This window comes from Maniola hyperantus, chromosome 24 (assembly GCF_902806685.2).
Source record: "Maniola hyperantus chromosome 24, iAphHyp1.2, whole genome shotgun sequence".
Lineage (NCBI taxonomy): Eukaryota > Metazoa > Arthropoda > Insecta > Lepidoptera > Nymphalidae > Maniola > Maniola hyperantus.
The window spans coordinates 6,669,328-6,695,295 of record NC_048559.1 but is presented as its reverse complement, the minus strand read 5'-3'; the positions used below and the strand labels follow the sequence as shown (position 1 = coordinate 6,695,295).

The 25,968-nt window shown below is 39.0% G+C and overlaps 2 protein-coding genes and 1 long non-coding RNA gene across 4 annotated transcripts in view; 2 read left to right on the top strand and 1 right to left on the bottom strand.

Annotated features, from left to right (window-relative positions):
- Positions 1-1,565, top strand: part of LOC138404063 (uncharacterized) — a 33,928-nt gene extending 32,363 nt beyond the window's left edge. The window contains exons 2-3 of the long non-coding RNA XR_011238166.1: positions 785-893; positions 1,426-1,565. This is a non-coding gene — a long non-coding RNA (uncharacterized lncRNA). The remainder of the gene's footprint in view (positions 1-784; positions 894-1,425) is intronic.
- Positions 1,566-2,160: 595 nt separating this feature from the next.
- Positions 2,161-13,542, bottom strand: LOC138404016 (cytochrome P450 4V2-like). Its single transcript, XM_069506749.1, has 9 exons — positions 13,439-13,542; positions 9,277-9,366; positions 8,094-8,204; positions 7,003-7,185; positions 6,257-6,456; positions 5,202-5,268; positions 4,917-5,118; positions 4,294-4,445; positions 2,161-2,357 (listed from the first exon to the last, which is right to left on the bottom strand). The coding sequence occupies exons 2-9, from the start codon at positions 9,341-9,343 to the stop codon at positions 2,161-2,163; spliced, it is 1,179 nt and encodes a 392-aa protein (XP_069362850.1). The 5' UTR covers positions 9,344-9,366; positions 13,439-13,542.
- Positions 13,543-14,550: 1,008 nt separating this feature from the next.
- On the top strand, positions 14,551-24,834 carry LOC117993432 (cytochrome P450 4C1-like). Of its 2 annotated transcripts, XM_034981229.2 has the most exons (11): positions 14,551-14,623; positions 15,216-15,398; positions 15,668-15,757; positions 16,543-16,653; positions 17,381-17,566; positions 20,138-20,331; positions 21,312-21,381; positions 22,309-22,501; positions 23,423-23,574; positions 24,133-24,315; positions 24,658-24,834. In XM_034981229.2, the coding sequence occupies exons 2-11, from the start codon at positions 15,248-15,250 to the stop codon at positions 24,813-24,815; spliced, it is 1,488 nt and encodes a 495-aa protein (XP_034837120.1). In that variant the 5' UTR covers positions 14,551-14,623; positions 15,216-15,247; the 3' UTR covers positions 24,816-24,834. The 2 variants fall into 2 exon arrangements, with proteins under 2 accessions (XP_034837120.1, XP_069363036.1); XM_069506935.1 differs by lacking the exons at positions 14,551-14,623; positions 15,216-15,398 and having other exon boundaries at positions 15,719-15,757; positions 16,543-16,702.
- The last annotated feature ends 1,134 nt before the right edge of the window (positions 24,835-25,968 follow it).

Genomic DNA, 25,968 nt, shown 5'->3' with positions numbered 1-25,968 from the left:
AGAATCGGCCCAATTGCTTAGGACTATGAAAATTATAATTTTTACAGTCCTAAAAACAATATTATGTTTTAACATGATTTTAACTATGTTTTTAAGACTCTGTGAATAGTTGTTTGTTTACAATAACAATAATTAATTTACACAGTCATAAAATATGTTATAATGTGTCTCTTAATGACTATGTAGGTAAATTGTCTTTTTTAGGGTTCCGTACCTTGAAAGGAAAAACGGAACCCTTATAGGATCACTTTGTTGTCTGTCTGTCAGTCAAGAAACCTACAGGGTACTTCCCGTTGACCTAGAATCATGAAATTTGGCAGGTAGGTAGATCTTATAGCTGACATTTGGGGAAAAATCTGAAAACCGTGATTTAGGGTTAGATCACACAAAAAAACAGACAGACACACAAACAGACAGACAGACAACAAAGTGATCTTATAAGGGTTCCGTTTTTCCTTTTGAGGTACGGAACCATAAAAATTAAAAAAAAATCCTGAAAAAGAATCGACTGAAGGCGGTACGAAGTTCGCCGGGGTAGCTAGTCTATAATATAAAAATGGATCACTAAATGTGTTGCTGATCGCAAATCTCGAGAACCGCTGAACCGATTTCGCTAATTCTTTTTTTATAATATTCCTTGAAGTACGAGGATGGTTCTTAAGGAGAGAGAAATTTAAAAATTTGAATTGACCGTTAGGCGGAACGAAGTTCGCTAGGGCAGCTAGTTACAAAATAAAAATCGCCGCTAATTATTATATTTTCATCTGTATTTATCATTTCTCAGTTTCAGTTGAATGGAATGGCCGGCCGCAGATTTGAGCAGTATCACAAACTCCAGCTCCAGCTTCGTGTCGTCAGCCGTGATGTGGAACTTCCTGATGACGTGAGCTAAGGTGATCTTCATCAGCGTCATTACATAGGATTTACCTGTAAACAGAAACAATTGGTAAAGTGCGAGTCTGAATAGTAAGGTAGGGTTCGGGTTATTTTCAAAAGTTTCAATTCTTCTGTGCCGTCATTTGACGGTATATTGCAGCCGCTGCGCTGTCCTAGTAAATTACAAGCACAAGTCATTAGATACACATACTTAACTAAGGAGGTTTCTGCAGTAGTGGAGCGGTGCGGGAGAGTGTAATGACGGGATGATGATGAAAAAAATGAAAGCTCAGTGATTCGTCAACTTGTGACAATTGTCACGCTTTAGTTTTGTAGGATAGCGACCACCATGTGACGGTTTCACTAAAGATACCGTTATCATTACGGTGTCAAAAGGAGCTCTCTAGGAAACCACGCTGTTTTCAATAGATAAACAGTGACGTCATTTGACGGTATATTGCAGCCGCTATTTGACGGCACCGCGGTCCTAGTAAACTAGAGATTACTTTTACTATAGGCTAGGCTCACCGATACAATTCCTTCTTCCAGGTGAGAATGTCGCGAAAGCAGCTGGATGAGTAGGCACAGCATCATCCAGCCAGCGTTCTGGTCTGAACGCATCAGCACCTGGGCCCCAATACTCCTTGTTCCGGTTCAGCGCCCAGATGTGACGAATAACGTCACACCCCATGAGTCAGTAGCCAAAGCTTTAGTTTTGTAGGATAGCAACTACCATGTGATGGTTTCATTAAAGATACCGTTATCATTACGGTGTCACAAGGAGCTCTCTAGGAAACCACGCTGTTTTCAATAGATAATCAGTGACGTCATTTGACGGTATATTGCAGCCGCTATTTGACGGCACCGCGGTCCTAGTAAACTAGAGATTACTTTTACTATAGGCTAGGCTCACCGATACAATTCCTTCTTCCAGGTGAGAATGTCGCGAAAGCTGCTGGATGAGTAGGCACAGCATCATCCAGCCAGCGTTCTGGTCTGAACTCATCAGCATCTGGGCCCCAATACTCCTTGTTCCGGTTCAGCGCCCAGAAGTGACGAATGACGTCACACCCCACGAGTCAGTAGCCAAAGCTTTAGTTTTGTATGATAGCGACCACCATATTGTGATGGTTTCACTAAAGATACCGTTATCATTACGGTGTCACAAGGAGCTCTCTAGGAAACCACGCTGTTTTCAATAGATAATCAGTGACGTCATTTGACGGTATATTGCAGCCGCTAATTGACGGCACCGCGGTCCTAGTAAACTAGACATTACTTCTATTATAGGCTAGGCTCACCGATACAATTCCTTCTTCCAGGTGAGAATGTCGCGAAAGCAGCTGGATGAGTAGGCACAGCATCATCCAGCCAGCGTTCTGGTCTGAACTCATCTGCATCTGGACCCCAGTATTCCTTGTTCCGGTTCAGCGCCCAGATGTGACCCATTACATGACACCCCGCAGGTATTGTGAAGTTTTCTGAAATATTTTTTACTAGATGATGCCCACGACTTCGTCTGCGTGGATTTAGGTTTTTCTAAATCCCGTGGGAACTCTTTGATTTTCTATGATAAAAAGTAGCCTATGTTCTTCCCCGGGATGCAAGCTATTTCTGTAAATCGATTGAACGGATGGGCCGTGAAAAGCTAGCAGACAGACAGACAGACGGACGGACAAACAGACAGATACACTTTCGCGTTTATAATATCAGTATGGATAGGGAACTGAACTAAGAGGCGTGGATTAAAGTGATAAGAGAACCAAGAAATTTGAATGCCACAGAGTACCTACATATCAGGGGCGTGCACGTCATAGAGGCATAAATGCACTGCTTACCCCAGTTGTAATAGCTCAATGCATATTTTTCATAATGACCTGCCAATAAACAGGTTCCTAGCTAACTAATGCCTACCCTAGCTTCAAACCTGTGCACGCCACTGCTGCACATATGCAAGCAAATGGGATGATGACTATGTCAAAAATAAATTCCTGCTTAGGCAGTGGTCCGACCGCCGACGATGAACGAGAAACGAGTAGAACTAGAAACTTAAACGAGTTGGCGATCAGCGGGAAGCGAGTGTGTAGTAACGATAGTTTTGTCGCCGGGCTATAAGCGAATTTGCAAGTGCGACGAGCGATTACTCGCGCCATTCGCCTGCGGTCGCTCAGTCCTGTGCATAGATAACACACTATATACCAGACCCTGCACACGTCTGAACGAATATCGCTGAGCGAGTTTATTTTTGAAAGCTCGTCGCTCAGCGGCAAAACTAGTAAAGCGAGTCGTCGCCGGCAGTGTCAACAGTCAGAGCAACTTTGATATATGCATCTCATCAAAACACAGTGACATATTCCCTGTCCATAACAATAACGCGAACTTAAGAACTTACCGAAAAAAAAAAATTTGCATACCTTCACAAAAACTAACGGTATACTCAAAGAGTGTGTACTGTATGGCAATCGCATTATTCAATAAATTACCTGACGATCTAAGAGAGAAGCCTTTGACAGTGTTAAAAATAGACTTTACAAAATATTAATACATAAGAATTAATACGACATTAAGGACTATGTAACGGATTAAGGATATTTTAAGTTATTAACAATAATTATTTTGGACTTCTATTATGTTGACATTTTATTCATTACTAATATTTTGTTTTGATTGGTTGAAATCTATGTATAACTTGTATTTTAATTCCTACTTATTTTCATGTTTTTAATTTAAGGTTATATTATTATATTCAAACACCAGTTACGGTAAAATGTATAAGGCTCATCAGACATTGTTTCAACCTATTGTACCTGCATTTTATTGAATAAATAATTCATTCATTCATTCATTCATTCATTCATTCGCTTACACGGAATGTATCTACATTTATTGTGCGTTTCTTGAGAGAAAACCGCCGATAGTTAGTCGTTTTCTCGCCGGCGGGCGGCGGTCGGACCACTGCCTCTACATGTTATTTGTGTTTGTGGTTCAATAAAGATTTTTTATATATATAAAGAACTAGCTGATGCCCGCGACATCATCCGCGTGGATTTAGCTTTTTAACAATCGTGTGGGAACTTTGCAATTTTCCGGGATAAAAAGTAGCCTATGTCCTTCCCCGCGATGAAGGCTATCTCTGTACCAAATTTCGTCAAAACCGGTTGAATGGTTGAGCCGTGAAAAGCTGACAGACAGACAGACACGCATTTATAATATTTATGGATATTGGCCATGTTAAATGACTAATATTCCCGTTTCCACTCCAACTAAGCGTCAGGCTTGTGCTAGGAGTAGGTACGACAATAGTGCAACGGACGGGGTTTGAACCGTCGACCTTTCGGTTTTCAGTCCACTCCTTTACCGGTTGAGATATTGAGGCTCTTTCGTGAAATTAGCAATAGAACATCTTTACCACCTTACCTAATTGTACCTCTGTAGTGGTAGTCCGAGCTACTACCGTCCCAGAAGGGTACAGCCTTAACGTTTCCTTCATCACCGCTTCCAAGTATGGCAGTTTTGGCAAATCTTCCTTCAGGATAGGTCTTGCTTCTTTACCAAGTACATTTATTATTCTGGTGGAAAAAATTCGAACAATTCACCCGATTATGAGCAGTTTTTGCTGACACCTTGAGCAAAAACTGACAAAAACCACAACTGGCAAAAACAAAAACCACCTTACTATACCATATCCACGGAGAGAAGTTTGTACAGGGCTCTCTCTGTTACGTAATCCTATACAAATGATAAAGGCAAAAACTCACTGGGTGTTAACAGTTTTGAGACACCAACCAATCACGTGCCAATCACAAACGAAACTATTTTTTCAAACTGAATTTCGAATGTTTTTTGATAACATAGGTTCTATAATCGAGTAGTACAGAAAACATAGTTTCGTTTGTGTTTGGTTGGTGTCTCAAAATAGTTAGCACCCACTGAGATTTTTGTCTCTGTCGCTTGTATGGGATTACGTAACAGAGATATACTATATATAGAGCACTATACTAACTTCTTTAGGTCTAGAACGTGATGTTTGAACAACTCACTCATTATAAACTTTCTCTTGGACGCTTGGATAGCTGCCAATACAAACCAAAGCAAGCAAAATGGTAGGCGCGGTCGTGTCAAAGCCCGCCAGCATGAGATTATCCACAATTTGTCTTAGTTGTAAATCGGTTAACATATTGTCGTTTTCTACATTCATTGTATTCTCTAGAAGTATTTCCAGTGAACTCTGGAACTTTACTCCTGGAATTTAAAAAAAATCAAGTCAAAAGATTATTTGGACGTTTTAGTTACTAATTACATCGATGAGCAATTATTATTTTAACCTTTCTTTTGGTAGTCCTGTCTATGATTATGTTTGTCTAAAATTTCTTCCTTCTTGTGTTTAACCATCTGTAAATTTAAAAAATAATAATTATAATCCCCAGTGTCAGCCAATCATCTCAGTGGGCGTTAACCATTTTGAGTAACCAACCAATTAGGTACCTACAAAATGTTTTCAAACATAGTTTCGTTTGTGTTTGGTCAGTGACTCAAAATGGTTAACACTCACTGAGATTTTTTGCTCTGTCATTTGTATGGGACTACGTGACTTAGAAAGCGTTATCGTAACTTCTTTCCGTTGATAGAGTATACAGACTGTAACCAGAACGCAAGCAAAAACTTAGCGTTATTGTTATACTATCTAAACACAATTCAATACCCATTTGCCTCATTTTGCAGTTTTAGTGATTTAGTATTTTTCAAACCCGCAATGTACAGCGCGCAAAACTCCGGTCAATACGCACCTATGAAGGCATTGACTCCGAGTGGCCTACTTACGCAACTTTCGTTGACCTCTAGCGTCAGTTCGATGTTTTATTTGCAATATATCGTAAACTTTTACAAAATTATAGGATTTTTGTATATTTTTTGTGGTATCATAATATCAGTAATCATGAGTACCTACTATCACCTGTTTTCGTTTTTGCCAGCGTTCTGGTTCACTCTGTATACAACGTTAGATTTAATATACGCAAAACCTGAAAGTAGTTTGTTCAGAATCGGTAACAGAATCGATTGTAATCATTCTTACAACGTGTTATATTTTGACCAAAAATATTTTAAAATCCTGCAAGTTTAGACACCTAGTTGAATGACCGCATGCACCAGCTGATTCGAGCCGTGCAAGCGAGAACGCCTCTATTTCACTCACAGCCGCTCGCTTATGGTGACCATGTTTTTGCGATGACACGACTCAACACAAAAAGCTTATAACTTCGTAAATTTTCATTAAATATTTTTGAAATTTTGTACACGTATTCTTTATGTGAAAATATACGACACGTGTTTTGGTTTTTGCGTTAAGCTAAAACTAACGTTGTATAAAGTTATCTATTACCTGATCAGATAAACTCCAAATTATCTTTAGCGCTTCGTCTTGTTCCTTCTTCAAGGTGCTGAGGTTATTGAACACAAAGTCCAATATGTTCCAAGGGTATCTAAACCGGTCGGTGATGGTTTCCATCACCTTATCCACGGCTTTCGAGTAACTGTCGGTGATGAGGTCTTCACCATCAATCTTCATACCCATCGCAGTTTCTACAAAAATACAAACATTTATTGAACTAGCTTATGCTCGCGACTTCGTCCGCGTGGACAACACAAATTTCAAACCCCTATTTCACCCCCTTAGGGGTTGAATTTTCAAAAATCCTTTCTTAGCGGATGCCTACGTCATAATAGCTATCTGCATGCCAAATTTCAGCCCGATCCGTTGAGTAGTTTGAGCTGAGGTTTGTTAGTCAGTCAGTCAGTCAGTCACCTTTTCCTTTTATATAATTTAAAATAGCTAAAAAATAAATTACCTGTGATAGCCGGTTAGGACGTCCGCCTTCTAATCGGAGGTCGGGGATTCGATCCCGGGTACGCACCTCTAACTTTTCGGAGTTATGTGCGTTTTAATTAATTAAATATCACTTGCTTTAACGGTGAAGGAAAACATCGTGAGGAAACCTGCATGCCTGAGAGTTCCCCATAATGTTGTCAAAGGTGTGTGAAGTCTACCAATCCGCACATGGCCAGCGTGGTAGACTATGTGTTCTGCAGTGAGCCAGCGATGGGTTGATCTAGATGGCAGTCACTCACGGCTCACAGTTTCCAAAAGATTTCGTGTTATTATGTTGGTAAAGTCCATTTCTGTATCCACGTGGTTAGCCATGGTTTCGGTGAGACGCGCAGCTTGATGGTTGAACAAATTGATGTAACCATCCAACACGTGTGGTTTGAACGCTGCGTCTAATATTCTTCTGTTTCGTTTCCAAACCGGTACTGTAATAATAATAATCCCACCAAAAACATTTCATGTAAATTTGGTTGCCAAGACTCACAAGTTCATAACGCTTTCCTTGTTAAAAAGTTATGAGATCTTTAGTAGAGCCAAGCTCCTAGCTGAGCTTCGATTTGTGCTGCCCATGGGACTTGTCCTAAGTCAAAGTATATAGCTCTTGACTGTATCACATTTATAACAATAAATAACAAATAACTGTACTTATAAGCACTGATTCTACAAACCCTACATTTAGGTAAAAAAGTATGGCTTGGCCGTTTAATGTTCGTGAAACTATTACTATTGATATTATAGTGAACAAGTGTGTGCGTAAACACAGGTGCACTCTCTATTCCCTCACTCCAGATTCGGATTTCCGGAAATCCGACACGCCTGGAGAGATATAAGGCGCAGGACCGACGGCTTTACGTGCTCTCCGAGGCATGGGGGTGGAACACCGCCAACTCCCTAACTCTGGGTTAGTATTGAGAATTTTTGAACGGAAAAACCCAATAAGTACTTTAGAAAGAGATAGCGGTTTCGTAGAGCGTTGTCTCTGTCATTGAGAGTTGAGACCAACAAAATGTCACATAGGTATGAGCGACAAAAACAACGCTCTACGAAGCCGAAACCTCTTTCTAAAGGATGTACAATATTTCCTGCCGGCTACTGTACCTATTTTTGGTTCGACCCGGGAATCGAACCCAGGACTCGTCATCCGCAATTACATACATACTATTTATATGGGACCACCTTGAAAGTAGTATACCTTTCAAATAAAAAAAGAATTTTCAAAATGGGTCCAGGCTTCTTCGAGTAATCGGGGAACGTACATAAAAAAAAGATTCCGACGAATTGAGAACCACCTCCTTTTTGGAAGTCGGTTATAAAGAAATGGAAAGCACCTTACCACTAGCGGCAATCAATTCAGCACCAACGTAAGGTCTTATCAGGTCGTATATGAACATCTTGTCCAGGCATCGGGTAAAAACTGTTGACATATCCGGCGCCGAGGATATTACTAGAACATAAATAATTTTTATCTTAGTCTTAATATAAATCATACTTTGACTTTGCTCAGACTTAAGTTTCTGCGAAAACGAGACAGGTTTATGCCTCCTTTTAACAGTATCTTAAGTCTCAGCAAAGTCCTTCCCCGGAATGTAAGCTAACTCTGTACCAAATTTCGTCGAAATCGGTTAAACTGTTGGGTCGTGAAACGCTAGCAGACAGACAGACACACTTTCGCATTTATAATATTAGTATGGATAGAGAAGAGAGATTTTTAGGCTGAGACAGTGAACTAGAGTGCGGGAATTCTCGGTTTGATCCTGAATCGACGAATTATGTCAACTAATAGGCTATGGTGACGTAAAATCAAAGAAAAATAGGGCTACTTTAGGGCTCCCTGTGTCAAATGTACTAACACTCGACGCCTGCAAGTGACAAGTTTGCTCAGGCTTAAGTTTCAGTTAAAACGAGACAGGTTAATGCCACAACGCTATAACGCTGTCTCATTTTAAAAGTGTCTTAAGTCTAAGCAAAGTCAAAATGCATTGTATAAATCTCAGTCTTAGAGATAGCTTTCTGCTTGGAGATGGACATACAGACCTAAGGTTAAATTTGTCACAGAAAATCTAAGAGTTCCTTCACAGATAAAAAACTTATCCGCGCATCTAGGGTTGCCAGGCGTCCGGATAAAGCCGGACATAGGTAGGCTTTTTGATTGCGTGTCCGGCTTTTTACATTTCGCAAACGAGCGTGGCCGAGCGCAGGCGAGTCGACTGTTGGTCGCTCCCGTAGGCGGCAGTGCCGCCTGACAAACAAGATTTATAACAATAATAAAAAAATCTTGATTTTACATACAATTTTGTGTCTTATACTAAGACACAAAATCCTCAATAATGTAGGGTGTCCGGCCTTTCTACCTAAATGTCCGGCCAAACTGGCTGGTCTGTCCGGCTATTAGGTATGGCGATCTAGCAACCCTACACGCATCCACGCTTATGAAGTCGCGGGGATCATCTAGTGGAATATAAGCGCAAGTAGGTAGAAGATTTTTTTGATAAAAAACCATGTTGAAAATAAATTACCATACACTACGATCGGTCCAAAGGTGAATTTAGTGACACCACCATTGTTATTTGTCCATTCACCCATGTGCGTGATTTTCTTGAATATTTCTGTAAAAGGAAAGAGTCATTTTTATGTAACGCACGATACATAGGCCCTTAGATAGGATTGCTTACCTGGTTTCAGTACTAATCCATACCAATATTACACATGGCATGGTCGTTCGCTGTGCCAGATCCTTCTTTCCACGCACATACAAACTGTGGAACCAATTCCCATCGGCGGTGTTCCCACTAGATTACAACATGGGGTTATTCAAGGGGCGGACCAACAAATTCCTAAAAAGGCCGGCAACGCATCGTTCCTCTGGTGCTGCAAATATTCATGGGCGGCGGTAATCATTTAACATCAGGTGACCCGCCTGCTCGTTTGCTCGGTATCTCTGTTAAAAAAACCGACCAAGTGCGAGTCAGGCTCGCGCAATGAGGGTTCCGTACTAAAGTCGTATTTTTTCGACATTTTGCACGATAATTCACAAACTATGATGCATAAAAATAAATAAAAATCTAAACTGGCGCGGTGTATACAGACTTAAAGGTGTCACTACACCTTCAAACATGCTTCAAAACATGACCTATAGTCGAATTTTTAATTAGACAACAATTTTAGATGTTTCCAGTGCTATCAGATTTTTATGGAAAATAAATAGTGCTGGGGCAAAAAGAATCATTAGCTACGGGTAACTTTAGAAAGGCGTCTAACATTGTGAGTCAATGTTTCAATTGAATTATTGGTATAAAATTTAAAAAAAAACTCAATAACCTGCTGTAAATTGTTTAGTAACATCTAAGACCGCCTCTACTCAATACCTAATATTAATCTCTCTTAATACTCAAAAATATTACTCAATAAAACATACTTATATTTACGTAAATCATATCCTAAAACTTTTTATTAAAGCACTATTATGCAAATCTTATTTGTATAATATGTGTAGATATATATTTATTTTATTTTAGTAATTATTTACTAGTTTTATAATGGTTCCTTTTTACTCTGCTTGAGTGAGCTTAATGTAAAATAGAGAAGCAGGAACTGGTTCATTGACTCATTCACATGACACAACTGAACCACATACATCACTATCATCTTAAATATGGTATCATTATTTCAAGATTTGACATTAGCTAATGTCAAAACGTGTTGTTTAATTAAAAATTCGACTATAGGTTGCCTTTTAATAGAAAAACATCGCTTACCTCGCATATCGATATTATATAATCCAATTTCGAAAACAGACAAAGCATTGGGTATGGTCGGTATTAATTTATTCAACCGCACGTTCACATAACGCAAATAAAAACTAATTAATGTAAAAATAATAAACAAAAGTAAATAAATAAACATCGTTAACTAAAATGTAGACTCTCCAAGTGTATTTTAAAACACCGACTGTTAGTTCAAGTTAACTTCGTATTATAGGCCTTGAGAAAATTGCGTAATAGGTCGTTACGTATACAAACAAGCCAAAATTATTAAGTAGTTAATGTCGACACAGAATAAAACAAGTATCAAGATAGCCAGCATTTGTAGTGCAAGCCGACTGCATAAATAACCGGTCAAGTGCGAGTTGAACTCGCGTGGAGAGGGTTCCGTACGATGTAGTCCAGGAAATAAAGCATTTTGGCTCGCAACTTTTTCGTCCACCATGGATTTACTTGAAATTTTATAGAATAACCTAAATGTCGATTTTTCTAACTTCAAAAACATAGGACTTTCATACAACCTTCGACTCACCCTTTCACACCCTTAGGGGGGAATTTTTCGATACCGTTTCTTAGCTGACACCTACTACAACACTACACAGACTATTATGTGGGCGCACAGTGTTTTCTTTTGAACAAAAAAACTAAAATTAATAAAGCAATTTGAAAATTATTAAGATGATGCCCTTCAACTTGCTCAGCGTGGATTTGGGTTTTTACTACTAATAATGAAAACCGACCAAGTGCGAGTCAGGCTCGCGCAATGAGGGTTCCGTACTACACTCGTATTTTTTCGTCACTTTGCACGATAATTCAAAACTATGATGCATAAAAATAAAATCTGTTTTAGAATGCACAGGTGAAACCCTTTCATATGATACCACTTGATAGGTATAGTTATTTTCCTTCGAAAATTGAAAATACTAATTTTTAGTTCATGACCCAATTTAATTTTTATTGTGTGACTAGCTTATGCTCGCGACTTCGTCCGCGTGGACTACAAAATTTCAAACCCCTATTTCACCCCCTTAGGAGTAGAATTTTCAAAAATCCTTAGCGGATGCCTACGTCATAATAGCTATCTGCATGCCAAATTTCAGCCCGATCCGTCCAGTAGTTTGAGCTGTGCGTTGATAGATCAGTCAGTCAGTCAGTCAGTCAGTCAGTCACCTTTTCCTTTTATATATATAGATATAACCACAAATTCACTATTTTCAGATTGTTCCCCTTATGTCTTCTATAAGACCTACCTACCTGCCATAAATTTCATGATTCTAGGTCAACGGGAAGTACCCTATAGGTTTCTTGACAGACCGACAGACAGACAGACAGACAACAAAGTGATCCTATAAGGGTTCCGTTTTTCCTTTTGAGGTATGGAACCCTCAAAAGTAGCTTATATTATGACTATGTTCCCACTGTCCAGCAAGCTATCTCGGCAGTCGAAAATCGGTTGAACGTAGTAGGTATAGGCCGTAAAAAGCTAGCAGACAGTTAGACGTATTTTCGCATAGGTATTAGATTAGTATGTGGTATGGATGAAAATATATGAGATGCGAAATATCCAAGTAAATTATATTGCAGATGGTTTAAAATTAATACTTTAATTTATCACCGGCAATCTGTAAAATCCGATATTGTAGTATAGGTACCTACGATTTCGATGGAATACCGGGCTTGCTTTGGAAATGTATAAAATACGTCTTTAATCTATCGCGTTTACCTACAATTTATTAAATACCTACTGGGTTATGCTTTATCTCTATCCATAATTAAATGTTTCCACCGATTACAATTTTCTAAATAAATATATTTAAATATACAGAAATCGTTAAGTTTTTTTATCAGTACATATAAATAGATTGCAGCTGAATTCAACGTGTGCTAGATTAGTAATAATTGTCCTTAGGTTTAAAGTCAAATGCTTACGTGAACTGTTTCTAAGAAACAGGTGAATGTGTCCAATCAGTGGCAACGCGCCCGGGAGAGGTGGGGGCTCATCTTTATTCCTGTTTCTCCGCCGCCACGCCAATATACCGCACGACAGAAATACTAGTATAAGAGCCACCGACAACATTGAAGATGAGTTGAAAAATATTCTTTTAAATTAGTTTTATGCGATTTAGTGCCACCGCGCCGTCTCGACATTAAAGATGAGTTAAAAAAATTAAATAAGTTTTTAAGTAGGTACCTACTTTATGCAGTGATTTTAATCTTTATCGCGTAAGACGCTTTTTAGGGTTCCGTACCCGAAGAGTGCCAATGGGACCCTATTACTGAGCCTCCTCCTGTTCGTCCGCCCGTCCGTGTGTCTGTCCATGGGCTGTATCTCGTGAACCGTAATAGGTAGAGTCATAGAACGTTTATTTCTATCGCCGCTATTACAAAAATAATAAAATTTTCAAAATCGTACGGAACCCTTCATGTGCGATTCCGACTCGCACTTGGCTTATTTTTTATAAGAGCTTCGAGGTCGGCCGTCGGAAATGCAGTGTTAACATGGCACCAACACACAGTTTATTCATCCATAGGTACCTACTAATATTAATGCAAAAATGTGTCTGTAAGTCTGTTACCTTTTCACAGCCCATTCACCAGACCAATTTTGACGGAATTTTGTTTCGAGATAGCTTGCATCCCAGAGAAGAGAAGGCTACTTTTTATTCCAAAAAATCAAAATAGTTTTCACGGAATGTATTAAAAATCTTAACACACGCGGGCCTCATCTAGCAGATAATAATAAAAGAGTAAAATAGTAATCCATATCCATCCTACTATCCATACTAATATTATAATTTCGGAATGTCTGTCTGCTAACTTTGATGTTGACAACTCCCTTAGGGGGGGGGGGGGGGGGGGGGGGGACGACGACGACCGTTTCTTAGCTAACTCCTACGTCCTAGAAAGAAGAACCTACCTTTCAAATGTAGGCTTAATAGTTCCTGAGATTTCGTGATTTATAATAATTTATTTATTTTGAATTTAGAATTTATACACAAGAAACGAGTTTCCTACCCTCTGTCAGTCAGTCAGTCAGTCAGTGAGTGAGTGAGTGCTATTTCGCTTTTATATATGTATATAGATTATTCGGGTCGTAAATTACCATTTTTTTATTAATTAGGTAGGTAGGCTAGGTACCTATCAATAACAATTTTATATCAACAATAAATCAATATAATATGGCTACATGTTGTACCTAATTACTTATTAATTAGGTACTAGATAATGCCCGCGACTTCGTCCGCGTAGAATCAGGTTTTTTAAAATCCTGTAGGAACTCTTTGACTTTCCAGGATAAAAAGTAGCTTATGTCACTTTCCAGGTCTTTAACTATATATCTCCATGCAAAAAATCACGTTGATCCGTTGCTCCATAGATACCCCACACCGCCCACACGTATGGGTTTGATGAAAAAAAAATTGAGTTTCAGTTCTAAGTATGGTAAGTTAGGTTAGAATAAACTAAATATGAAGGGGGCCTCAAGTACCTACCTAATGAACTCCAAAGGGCTTAGTTCACCATTGACTAGATACTGTCCGCGACTTCATCCGCGTAAGTTTCGGTTTCTAATCCCGTAAATATCTCGTAAGTCTAAATTTATCAAAGGAAAAGGTGACTGACTGACTGACTGGACGGATCGATCTGAAATTTGGCATGCAGATAGCTATTATGACGTAAACAACCGCTAAGAAAGTATTTTTGAAAATTCAACCCCTTAGGGGGTGAAATAGGGGTTTGGAATTTGGGAAGTCCACGCGGACGAAGTCGCGAGCATAAGCTAGTCCATACTGATATTTAAAATGCGAGTGTCTAAATCGAAAAGTCTTTTTTATACGATTTTGTCCAATTCACGACAACTAGGGAACTTCTAACAAAACGTTGAGGCTTCGTCGTCACTGGCAGGCGTCAAATGTTGTCAGTCAGTCAGTCAGTCACCTTTTCCTTTTATATATTTAGATTTTGGAAGCAGTAAGTGCTTACCTACATAATAACTTATATTATGAAGGTTTTATTACCTTTTATTGCTATTATAAAAGAAAATGATTTTCTAACTCCCGAGTCATTTCAATATTAGCTAACTCAGGTTGCCGACTCAAAATAGGTAAGAAATAATAATTGTTATTCTAGAAGGTTAATCCACTACTTGTTAGTGTCACTAAGAATTATATTATTACACTAGCTTATGCTCGCGACTTCGTCCGCGTGGACTACACAAATTTCAAACCCCTATTTCACCCCCTTAGGAGTTGAATTTTCAAAAACCCTTTACCGGATGCCTACGTCATAATGTCTATCTGCATGCCAAATTTCAACCCGATCCGTCCAGTAGTTTGAGCTGTGCGTTGATAGATCAGTCAGTCAGTCAGTCAGTCACCTTTTCCTTTTATATATTTAGACTAGCTGACCTGGCGAACTTCGTACCGCCTCTAATAGTCGATTCTTTAATTTTTTCAATACCTATTTTGCTATTCGGGACACGGTCAGCCTTCCCGGAACCCCTCCACTAGCACTTAAACTTTATGGTATGGTACTAAAGTTCAAATTGACTTTTAAGTATTATTACGAATCTTTTGTATGCACCGCTGCGACGTGATTGAAGGACAAACCAACAAACCAATAAACCAACAAACCAACAAACAAACACACTTTCACATTTATAATAGTAGTACCTACTGATTTTTTTATTTTAATAGACAGAGGCGGGAAACGCGGCCGGCTGATAATAATGTTGACGTGGCTGATACTGGTACTCGTGATCCTGGTGTGTGCTCTATTGGCATTGTCTACAAGAAACTCCAGTAAAGATGAACCACCAGCTTTTCCAGGGGCTTTGATACTAATTGGACACGCGCATATCTTATTTGGAAGAAAATTCAGTAAGCATTTTTGACTCACTATAAAAAATCCGGTTAAGATTGCGCGCCGCGCGCGCCGCTGCCCGCGCAGCCCGTTGTGAGGGTGGCTGAGGTGGTTGTGGGGGCCGGATGGGTTCGAAACTAGTCAGGCTAACGTCGACTAAACACGTGAGTATAGCCGGGTGAGAGATATTATATTATACAGTGTTGATACGTTTGGATTCACGACGGTCTCAAGTGGAAACACGCCAGTTAATATTGAATGCACTATAATTAATAAAATGTTACAGGACCATGGGAGCTTTTCCAAAAATTGTGTAATGCAAGCCTCAAAGCTGGCGGAGTTATATCTGTTTTTATGGGACCCTGGACTTTCTATTGTAAGTAACTTTGTACTATAACATTTATATAGTTCTTATGTAGACATCCGCCAAGAAAGAATTTTTCAAAATTCACCTAAGGGGGTAAAATAGGAATTTGAAATTTGTGTAGTCCACGTGGACTATCAGTACCCTTATTACAAATGCGAAAGTGTGTTGGTTTGTTGGTTTGTCCTTCAATCACGTCGCGACGGTGCAACGGATTGACGTGATTTTTTGCATGGGTATAGATAAAGACCTGGAGAGTGATATAGGCTACTTTTTATCCCGGAAAATCAAAGAGTTCCCACGGGATTTAAAAAAATCTAATTCCACGCGGACGAAGTCGCGGGTATAAGCTAGTTATGCATAAAAATAAATAAAAATCTGGTTTAGGATATACAGGTAAAGCCCTTTCATATGATACCCCACTTTGTTATAGCAATCTTACTTTGAAAATTGAAAATACTACCTAATTATTTGTTCATGAACACATTTAATTTTTTTTTGTGATGTAACCACAAGTTCACGGTTTTCGGAATTACTCCTTTAATTGTGCTATAAAACCACAACCTACCTACCTACCTTTCATGATTCTAGGTCAACGGGAAGAAATACGGTTTTCTTGACAGACACAACTGACAGGCGGACTATCATATGAAAGGGCATTCTGAAACAGATTTTTATTTTTATTTATGCTAAATAGATAGGTTTTGATTTATAGTACAAAATGTCGAAAAATACGACTTTAGTACGGAACCCTCGGTGCGCGGGTCTGACTCACACTTGGCCTGTTTTTTTTTCAGGGGTAACAGACCCAAACGATTTTTGGAAAATTTCCAATACTTGTTTAGACAAAAGCAAATTATACCACATTGCAAAACCTTTTGCCGGCAATGGAATTGGAATAAGTCCATGTGAGTAAGTTGCAGGGTGTAGCCAGAACGCTGACAAAAACGAAGACAGGTGATAGTACTGATGATTACTGATATGATACCACAAAAAAATTATGGTATTGGTTTGTTGGTTTGTCCTTCAATCACGTCGCAACGGTAGCAACGGATTGACGTGAGTTTTTGCATGGATATCGATAAAGAACTGGAGAGTGACATAGGCTACTTTTTATCCCAGAAAATCAATAAGTTCCCACGGGATTTTTAAAAACCTAATTCCACGCGGACGATGTCGCGGGCATCAGCTAGACGTGTCTCATAAGTTTTTAACCCTGAAATAATGGTAGATATAAATTAAAGAGTAAGGAATTCGGGAAAGCATGTAAATTTTCACGCCTAAATTTTTCCCTCACTGTATAGGACTCAGCGGGACCTACGTTTCTAGCTACTTACTTATAGTGCATTCAATATTAACTGGCGTGTTTCCACTTGAGACCGTTATTAGCAATATCAATAGGATTACATTCGACATGCCACGTAAACAATAGCCATTCATTTTTAAAGGAGCCGGTTCAACCTTATATGTTTTGTTGCAAACCAACCAGTGTTGATACTTTTAAATTCACCCGCCACGACTTACTTCAATTGTTATTGCTAATGACAGTCTCAGGTGGAAACATGCCAGTTAATATTGAATGCACTTATACCTGAGTAGGTCTGGTTAGACTAATAAAACTTTGTTCTCTTCCAGCATCAGTATGGAGAGTGCAACGAAAACTAGTTAGTGTAGCGTTCAGTCAGGTCGTTCTAGATAATTTCCAGGGTATCTTCAATGCACAATCTCGCCGCATGGTCCAAGACCTAGCAGTTGAAATCGGAAATGGACAATTTGACCATTCGGTATATACTCAACATAATGCTCTGGAAACTATATGCTGTATGTATTGTTGTACAATTTTTAAATCAGTACTGTGGTAACTCATGTATGCGTATCTAATTATCTAAATATAATATAAAAGGCAAAGGTGACTGACTGACTGACTGACTGACTGACTGATCTATCAACGCACAGCCCAAACTACTGGACGGATCGGGCTGAAATTTGGCATGCAGATAGCTATTATGACGTAGGCATCCGCTAAGAAAGGATTTTTGAAAATTCAACTCCTAACTGGGTGAAATAGGGGTTTGAAATTTGTGTAGTCCACGCGGACGAAGTCGCGAGCATAAGCTATTATATATATGCCTAGCCTTTTCCCATGTTAGTTGGGGTCGGCTCTCCTAACCATATTTCTCCAAGTTGTTCTATTTTGGGTCGTCATGGGGTCAATTTGGGCTGTTTTAAGCTTCACTGTGCGGCGGTCCAAGCCCGACTGCCCGCTGACACGACTGAAGGTCATCGTACTGATACGATTACCTTCCCACGCACACTGCATGGGGTGAGACTCGAGATGACAGTGTTTTGAATGTAGTACATGTGTTAGTATGAATGTAAGTTTGTATGTGTTATTTGCCTGTATGCTACAAGTACCCTTATTATAAATGCGAAAGTGTGTTCGTTTGTGGGTTTGTTGGTTTGTCCTTCAATCACGTCGCAACGGTGCAACGGATTGACGTGATTTTTTGCATGGTTATAGGTAAAGACCTGGAGAGTGACATAGGCTACTTTTTATCCCGGAAAATCAACTCACGGAAATCCATCACTACCCATATTATAAATGCGAAAGTGTGTTTGTTTGTAGGTTTGTTGGTTTGTCCTTCAATCACGTCGCAACGGTGCAACGGATTCACGTGATTTTTTGCATGGTTATAGTTAAAGACCTGGAGAGTGACATAGGCTAGGCTTTTATTCCGGAAAATCAAAGAGATCTCACGGGATTTTTAAAAAACTAACTCCACGCGAACGTAGTCGCGGGCATCAGTTATCTACATTATACAGTGTGTCCGGACATGAACTAGCGATATTTTAAACACTTATATAACAACTATTTTTAAGTAGGTAGGTACACTCTAAACTTGGGCCCAATCCACTTCCTACCTGTGTGGCAGCCATTTTGGTTTTTTTGTTGAAATATTCTTATACGTGTGCGAAAAAAGTCATATATTTCTCAAAATTTTGGTATTACTGAGATAAAAATGGGCTTATTCGAAGGGCAACAATACTGTCCTATCGCCTACATTACAAAACAAAGTGTTCACATTTCCATAATTTTTGAAAAAAATAAGAAACTCGAAAAAATTCCGTAAAATTATGCAAATTCACAAATTATTGTACATCACTGCAAAAACACTCCCGGCAACACTTTTTATTTTTTTACTGCATCGAGAGATTTTGAGCTAAGCTACAATACAACATTTAATTTATAGCTGTATGAGTTATACAGTAGAATTTGTGCATACGGTTTATATACGGCCACCGCAAATTCGACCATATTTCCGATTACCGTCGTCGGTTAAAGTGGCTCCCAATGCGCTTTCGCCGCAATTTGCATATTCTGACTGTTCTCTACAATGTTCTTAATACCTCTTCCCCTGGTTATCTACGAGAGCGATTTCAACTATCCCGCCCTCCAACTAGACCTATGCGGTCGTGTGTCTCAAAAAATCCTCTCGTCACTCCCCGTTGTAACACAGTCTTCTATAACAAATCTTTCACCGTACTAGCTACCCAACTTTGGAACTCACTTCCTGAAAATGTCAGAGAGAACTGCCACTCAGTACACTCATTCAAATACAGAGTGAAGCAGTATTACCTATCATTAATATAGAGTATTTTATTTATTATATTATGTATTTATATTTTTCATATATTATGTATTATGTATTATATATTATGATAAGTATTATTATTGTATATAAGTTGATTTGGGTATTTATTATAAGATATTTATGTAGTTTATTAGATTCTAGTACCGTAGACCTATTCCACTTCTTGATACGCCTTACTCACAACCTTGAATGGGAAGCTGGAAGAAATCTCTGTTTAGAGATAAGCATTTCCGATGTAACTTAATTTATTATTACTTTGTAACTACAATTTTTGGTACATGAATAATAAAAATAAATAAAATAAAATAAAAATAGAAACTCAATTATCCGGCCCTCAGTTATACGGATTCGTGATTATCCGGACTACCAACCGAAAATTGATCGGCCAAGTGCGAGTCAGACTCGCGCACCGAGGGTTCCATTCCATACTCGGGTATTTTTTCTGCCATTTTGTACCATAAATCAAAAACTATTATGCATAAAAATAAATAAAAATCTGTTTTAGAATGTGCAGGCAAAGCTCTTTCATATGATATCCCACTTGGTATAGTTATCTTACTTTGAAAATTTAAAATACTATTATAGTGAACTACATAATATGCACAAAACCCGCTTTTCTTCATACATTCGATTATCCGGATTTTCGATTATGCGAATCCGTACCGACAACAAATTAGTCCGGTTAATCGAGTTTTCACTGTATATGTATACTTCTTATATAGAGATTGTTTTGTTTTAGTAACTCTCGGAGCAGACTTTACAGACAAGAGAAATATCATCAGCGAATACATACATGCATCAGAGATCGGCATGGGCATATTGATGAAAAGGTTCCAAAGATTCTGGTTGCACAGCGATTTTATATTTAACTGGTCACAGCTGAAGACGAAACTCGACGAGTGTCTAGAGATTGGGAATAATTTGTCAAATACTGTATGTTGTATCGAAGCAGGCGTTACTTTGCGGAAGTCCATGATATACAATGAACCAAAAGCTTAATACATACTAATATTATAAATGCGAAAGTGTGTCTGTCTGTCTGTCTGCTAGCCTTTCACAGCCCATCCGTTCAACCGATTTTGACGAAACTTAGTACATAGGCAAGGACATAGGCTACTTTTTATCCCGTAAAATCAAAGAGTTTCCACGGGATTTTTAGAAACTTAAGTCCACGCGGACGAAGTCGCGGGCATCCTCTAGTTTGCTACAATCCGCTGAAACAGGTCTAATCTGTATGGTGCAACATCCAGCATACAGATTCGACCTGTTTCAGCGGATTATAGCAAATTAAGCTTTTGGTTCATTGTAAATAAATACTGCATGGACACATAATTTCATTTTTCCGTGATACATATAGAGAGAGCCAGCGCGTGCCAGACCTGCGTTATTTTATAAAAACTGAAAGTTTCTCTGCGTATTGTTCCAAACACAGGAGAAACGATCAGCGATTATGAAGGTTGGATCATGGTGGCTTTGAGAGAAAAAATTAAAAAAAAAAAACAATCTTTTTTATTCAAATAAACTTTTACAAGTACTTTCGAATACTCGGATGCATCTACCACTGGTTAGGAATGCCTTTCCTACCGAGAAGAGATAACAGGTACCTAATAAATGTGGAAAAACTTCTACGTCAAAGTATAAAGTCTATTTTTTTATATTTTCTTCGAAATCACGTCGTGCATTGCCAGACACTTAGTGTCGTGGCAACCACCTGCCAGTAAAAATGATGACCATCACCATGATCCCAATTTCTTAGTCGCTGATCGTTCCTCCCCGTGTTGGGGACAAACGTGTGGGGGCGCAGAGAAACTTCCAGATTTTATAAAATAACGAAGCTCTGGCACGGGCTGGCTCTTAGTCCAATACCACTCCTAAACTCTAAACTAAACATGCCTAAAATTAATTATTTGTAGGTTATAACACAGAGAAAAGCAAATTATTTGAAGAACAGAAAATGCAAGAAAATTGATGAGAAGGTAAAAGGTAATCTGTTGTTGTTATTGTGACTATCAGTACCCTTATTATAAATGCGTAAGTGTTTGTTTGTTGGTTTGTCCTTCAATCACGTCGCAACGGTGCAACGGATTGACGGTGATGCATGGGTATAGATAAAGACCTGGAGAGTGACATAGGCTACTTTTTATCCCGGAAAATCAAAAAGTTCTCTCGGGATTTTTAAAAATCTAATTCCACGCGGATGAAGTCGCGCGGTAAAATTATAAAACAAAAATAGAATTTTACAACCAATTTTGATTCTGTTTTACTCACTACACGACCATCGAGAGAATACAGTTCGCTGTTCGTGGCCGTTACAATGTGACGTCATAGCTACGGAAAATGGTGGTGGTGGAATAAATGGTGGTTGACAAAAATAATATTTTTAATTATTACTTACTAGCTGATGCCCGCGACATGTAGACGAAGTCGCGGGCATCAGCTAGTTAGTATATAATAGTTATTTAAGCAACTGTTGTATAAAGAGGGGCATTAAAACACGAAAGTCCGACTTGTACTAATAGTACGACTTGAGTGTTTTAATACCTAATTATCAACAGTTGCATACAAGACTTTATCTACACCCATAATATTATGAATCCTATAAAAGATTCTGAAACAGTTAGCTTATTGCCAACATTAAAACACCCAATATCTTAATAAATATTAAAGCATCTAAACGAGTGTTATAATGTTGTACTGAATTTCATTATAACACTCCTGTGAAAAAGAGACAGCGCTATAATACTGCTGGCATAAATCTGTCTCGTTATGTATAAAGTATGGGTGTAGATAAAGTATATAATAGATTTCATTTGCTGTTGCGCATAAAATAATAACCAAAATTTGAGATGGCACCTACCTGTTGCATTATGATCAAAGGTTTCCTCTGGTACAATTTTTGCTTGTTTTCAGGTCCAACGTTCAAGTCAGTCATAGATCTTCTTCTTGAGCTGTCTATAGAGAAGGGCTTATTAAATGACCAGGAGATCAAAGAATATATGGATGCTATAATCTTTGCTGGTTATGATACATTGTCTGGTGTGATGATGTTTACTATGTTGTTAGTTGCATCATATCCTAATGTTCAGGAAGAAATTTGGAAAGAGTAAGTTGTAGAGTATCTTAATCCTTTAATAGTAGGTATAGTCCGCGACAGGTTGAGATGGCAATCGGGGTATGAGGCGGGGGGACGCCCGCACATCCGCACGTCACCCGCGCTCGCCCGCACCGTGTTAGCGCGGGGGTTGTGCAGGTGTGAGGGGCTTTCCCTCCCCATTTACATATAACTAGCTTATGGTCGCGACTTCGTCCGCGTGGACTACACAAATTTCAAACCCCTATTTCACACCCTTAGGGGTTGAATTTTCAAAAATCCTTCCTTAGCGGATGCCTACATCATAATATCTATCTGCATGCCATATTTCAGCCAAATCCGTCCAGTAGTTTGAGCTGTGCGTTGATAGATCAGTCAGTCAGTCAGTCACCTTTTCCTTTTATATATTTAGAAGACTAGCTTATGCTCGCTACTTCGTCCGCGTGGACTACACAAATTTCAAACCCCTATTTCACACCCTTAGGGGTTGAATTTTCAAAAATCCTTCCTTAGCGGATGCCTACATCATAATATCTATCTGCATGCCATATTTCAGCCAAATCCGTCCAGTAGTTTGAGCTGTGCGTTGATAGATCAGTCAGTCAGTCAGTCACCTTTTCCTTTTATATATTTAGACTAGCTTATGCTCGCTACTTCGTCCGCGTGGACTACACAAATTTCAAACCCCTATTTCACACCCTTAGGGGTTAAATTTTCAAAAATCCTTCCTTAGCGGATGCCTACATTATAATATCTATCTGCATGCCATATTTCAGAAAAATCCGTCCAGTAGTTTGAGCTGTGCGTTGATAGATCAGTCAGTCAGTCAGTCACCTTTTCCTTTTAAACATTTAGATTTATATTTCGAACCTTATGATTATTATCAGTCGATAGACGAAGCTAGTACTTAATAAATTTGGTTTCATGTCTCAGGTTGCACGCAGTTTTCGGTGACGAAGACAGGGACGTCACGAAGCAAGATTTGTCTCAGTTGGTGTACCTGGAGGCTGTGTTGAAGGAATCAATGCGCATTTATCCCATAGCACCTTATGTTATAAGACATCTCAATTGCGACGTCAAGTTGCGTTAGTTGCTTTTTTAATGCGGTGTGGTTTACCTAAGTTTTACACAAACAAGATGGACAAAATTTGCCCCAGGCTGAACTATGAACATGACTTTTTTTAGGGTTCCGTACCTCAAAAGGAAAAACGGAACCCTTATAGGATCACTTTGTTGTCTGTCTGTCTGTCGGTCTGTCAAGAAACTTACAGTGTACTTCCCCTTGACCTAGAATCATGAAATTTGGCAGGTAGGAAGGTCTTATAGCAGACATTTGGGGAAAATCTAAAAACCGTGAATTTGTGGTTACATCACACAAAAAAAAATTAAATTGTGGTCATGAAAATTCTAATTATTAGAATTAGAATTTTCAATTTTAGAAGTAAGATAACTATATCAAATGGGATATCATATGAAAGGGCTTTACTTGTGCATTCTAAAACAGATTTTCATTTATTTTTACGCATCATAATTTTTGATTTATAATGCAAAATGTCAAAAAATACGACTGTAGTACGGAACCCTTGGTTTTGCGAGTCTGACTCGCCCGTAGCCGATTTTTTAACATTTTAACTTTTCAACAGGAAACTGTACTCTCTCAAAAGATACACCATGTTTACTGTCGGTGTACGGAGTCCACAGACACCCCATGTGGGGTCCGGATGCCGAGGAATTCAAGCCGGAACGCTGGCTGATCCCAGCAACCTTTCGTGAAAGCACTGTCATCCCCTTTGCTGCATTTAGTATGGGAAGAAGGAATTGCATAGGTAAACCATACCGGGTGTAACCACAACGCTAGCAAAAACTTAGCGTTATTGTTAACACAATCCAATACCAATAACCATTTGCCTCATTTTGTAGTTTTAGTGATTTAGTATTTTTCAAACCCGTAATGTATAGCGTGCAAAACTTGGGTCAATGCCCCAGCTACGACACAGCATTGACTCCGTGTGGCCTTCTTACACAATTTTCGTTGTACGAGCCTCAGTCCGATGTTTTATTTGCAATATATGGTGGACTTTTACAAAAGGATTATTTTATTTTATATTTTCGCGTTTTTTTTTGAGGTAGGGTTGATCTTGATGAAGTATTAAATTTCTTTTTCCCAGGTCAAACATACGCCTACATGTCGATGAAGACCAGCCTAGTGCACATATTCCGGCACTACAGGCTGACTGGAGACCACACTAAGATGATCCTCAAAATGAACATAATGCTCAAGCCAGTTTCGGGACATTATATTGCAATTGAAAAGAGAACAAAATAAAATAAATTATTTCGATATAGTGTGCAGTTCTTTTACAACCCTGATGCAAAATTTAAAAATACAGTGGATCTCCGGTAATCCGGCCCCTGTCTAATCCGGCACCCCCTGTAATCCGACATGGTCTATTATTTATTATTGAATATTTTTTTGACAATCTTCTCTAATCCATGATTGAACAAGTGACAACTAATTGTACGCACCACCACTATTGTGCTCGACGCGTAGGGTATTGTTTTGATTCTGATTGCTTAGTTTGAATACATAGTGAAGTATGATTTGTACTTCAGAGTACCTACATATATAATATAACATATAGAATCTTATCATTGGATCTGTAATTTGTCGGATTACAAGGTATTCTCTTCGTAAAAAATTCCGGACTATAGGGGGTCTTAGGCAGTATTCTATAATCCGCCAAATTCGATAGTCCGACACTGCCCTGCAAAATGTTTGTCGGATTACCGGGGGTCGACTGTAAATACTTACTAGCTGATGCCCGCGACTTCGTACGCGTGGATTTAGGTTTTTAAAAATCCCGTGAGAACTCTTTGATTTCCCGTGATGAAAAGTAGCCTATGTCACTTTCCAGGTCTTTATTTCTATATCCATGCAAAAAATCACGTCAATCCGTTGCTCAGTTGCAACGTGATTGAAGGATAAACCAACAAACCAACAAACAAACACACTTTCATATTTTTTTAAAAAGAATATTAGCCATGTTGAATGACTAATATTCCCCTTTCCTCTCCAACTAAGCGTCAGGCTTGAAGGCGGGGTTTGAACCGTCGACCTTTGGCTTTTCAGTCCACTCCTTTACCGGTTGAGCTATTGAGGCTCAATAATAGGGGTAGTGATAAATGCGTACAAAATGACTTCTCACGGGCCATTTTAACTTTAGGTGTCAACTGTCACGTCAAAGGTATAGTACGCGACAGGTCAAGATGGCAATCGGGGAGAGAACGCCCCACACACCCAAACAACCCTCGCGCTATCCCGGTACGGGCGAGCGCGAGTTGTGTGTGTCCGGGGCGTCCCCCCGCCTCATACCCCGATTGCCATCTCGACCCGTCGCCTGTTATACATGCCAGTCATTTTCACTGCAAGAAGACGTTATGCAGATGTTAATTGTTAATGTTAGTTGTTAATGTTAAAA

Coding starts and splice junctions, on each gene's coding strand:
- LOC138404016 (XM_069506749.1), bottom strand. CDS start 9,343: ATGGGTGAATGGACAAATAACAATGGTGGTGTCACTAAATTCACCTTT. Junction 5,269..6,256: donor TTTGGAGTTTATCTGATCAG/GTAATAGATAAC, acceptor TTAAATTTACAG/ATGGTTAAACACAAGAAGGA. Junction 5,119..5,201: donor ACAGGACTACCAAAAGAAAG/GTTAAAATAATA, acceptor TTTAAATTCCAG/GAGTAAAGTTCCAGAGTTCA.
- LOC117993432 (XM_034981229.2), top strand. CDS start 15,248: ATGTTGACGTGGCTGATACTGGTACTCGTGATCCTGGTGTGTGCTCTA. Junction 20,332..21,311: donor GGAATAATTTGTCAAATACT/GTATGTTGTATC, acceptor AATTATTTGTAG/GTTATAACACAGAGAAAAGC. Junction 23,575..24,132: donor CAATTGCGACGTCAAGTTGC/GTTAGTTGCTTT, acceptor ACTTTTCAACAG/GAAACTGTACTCTCTCAAAA.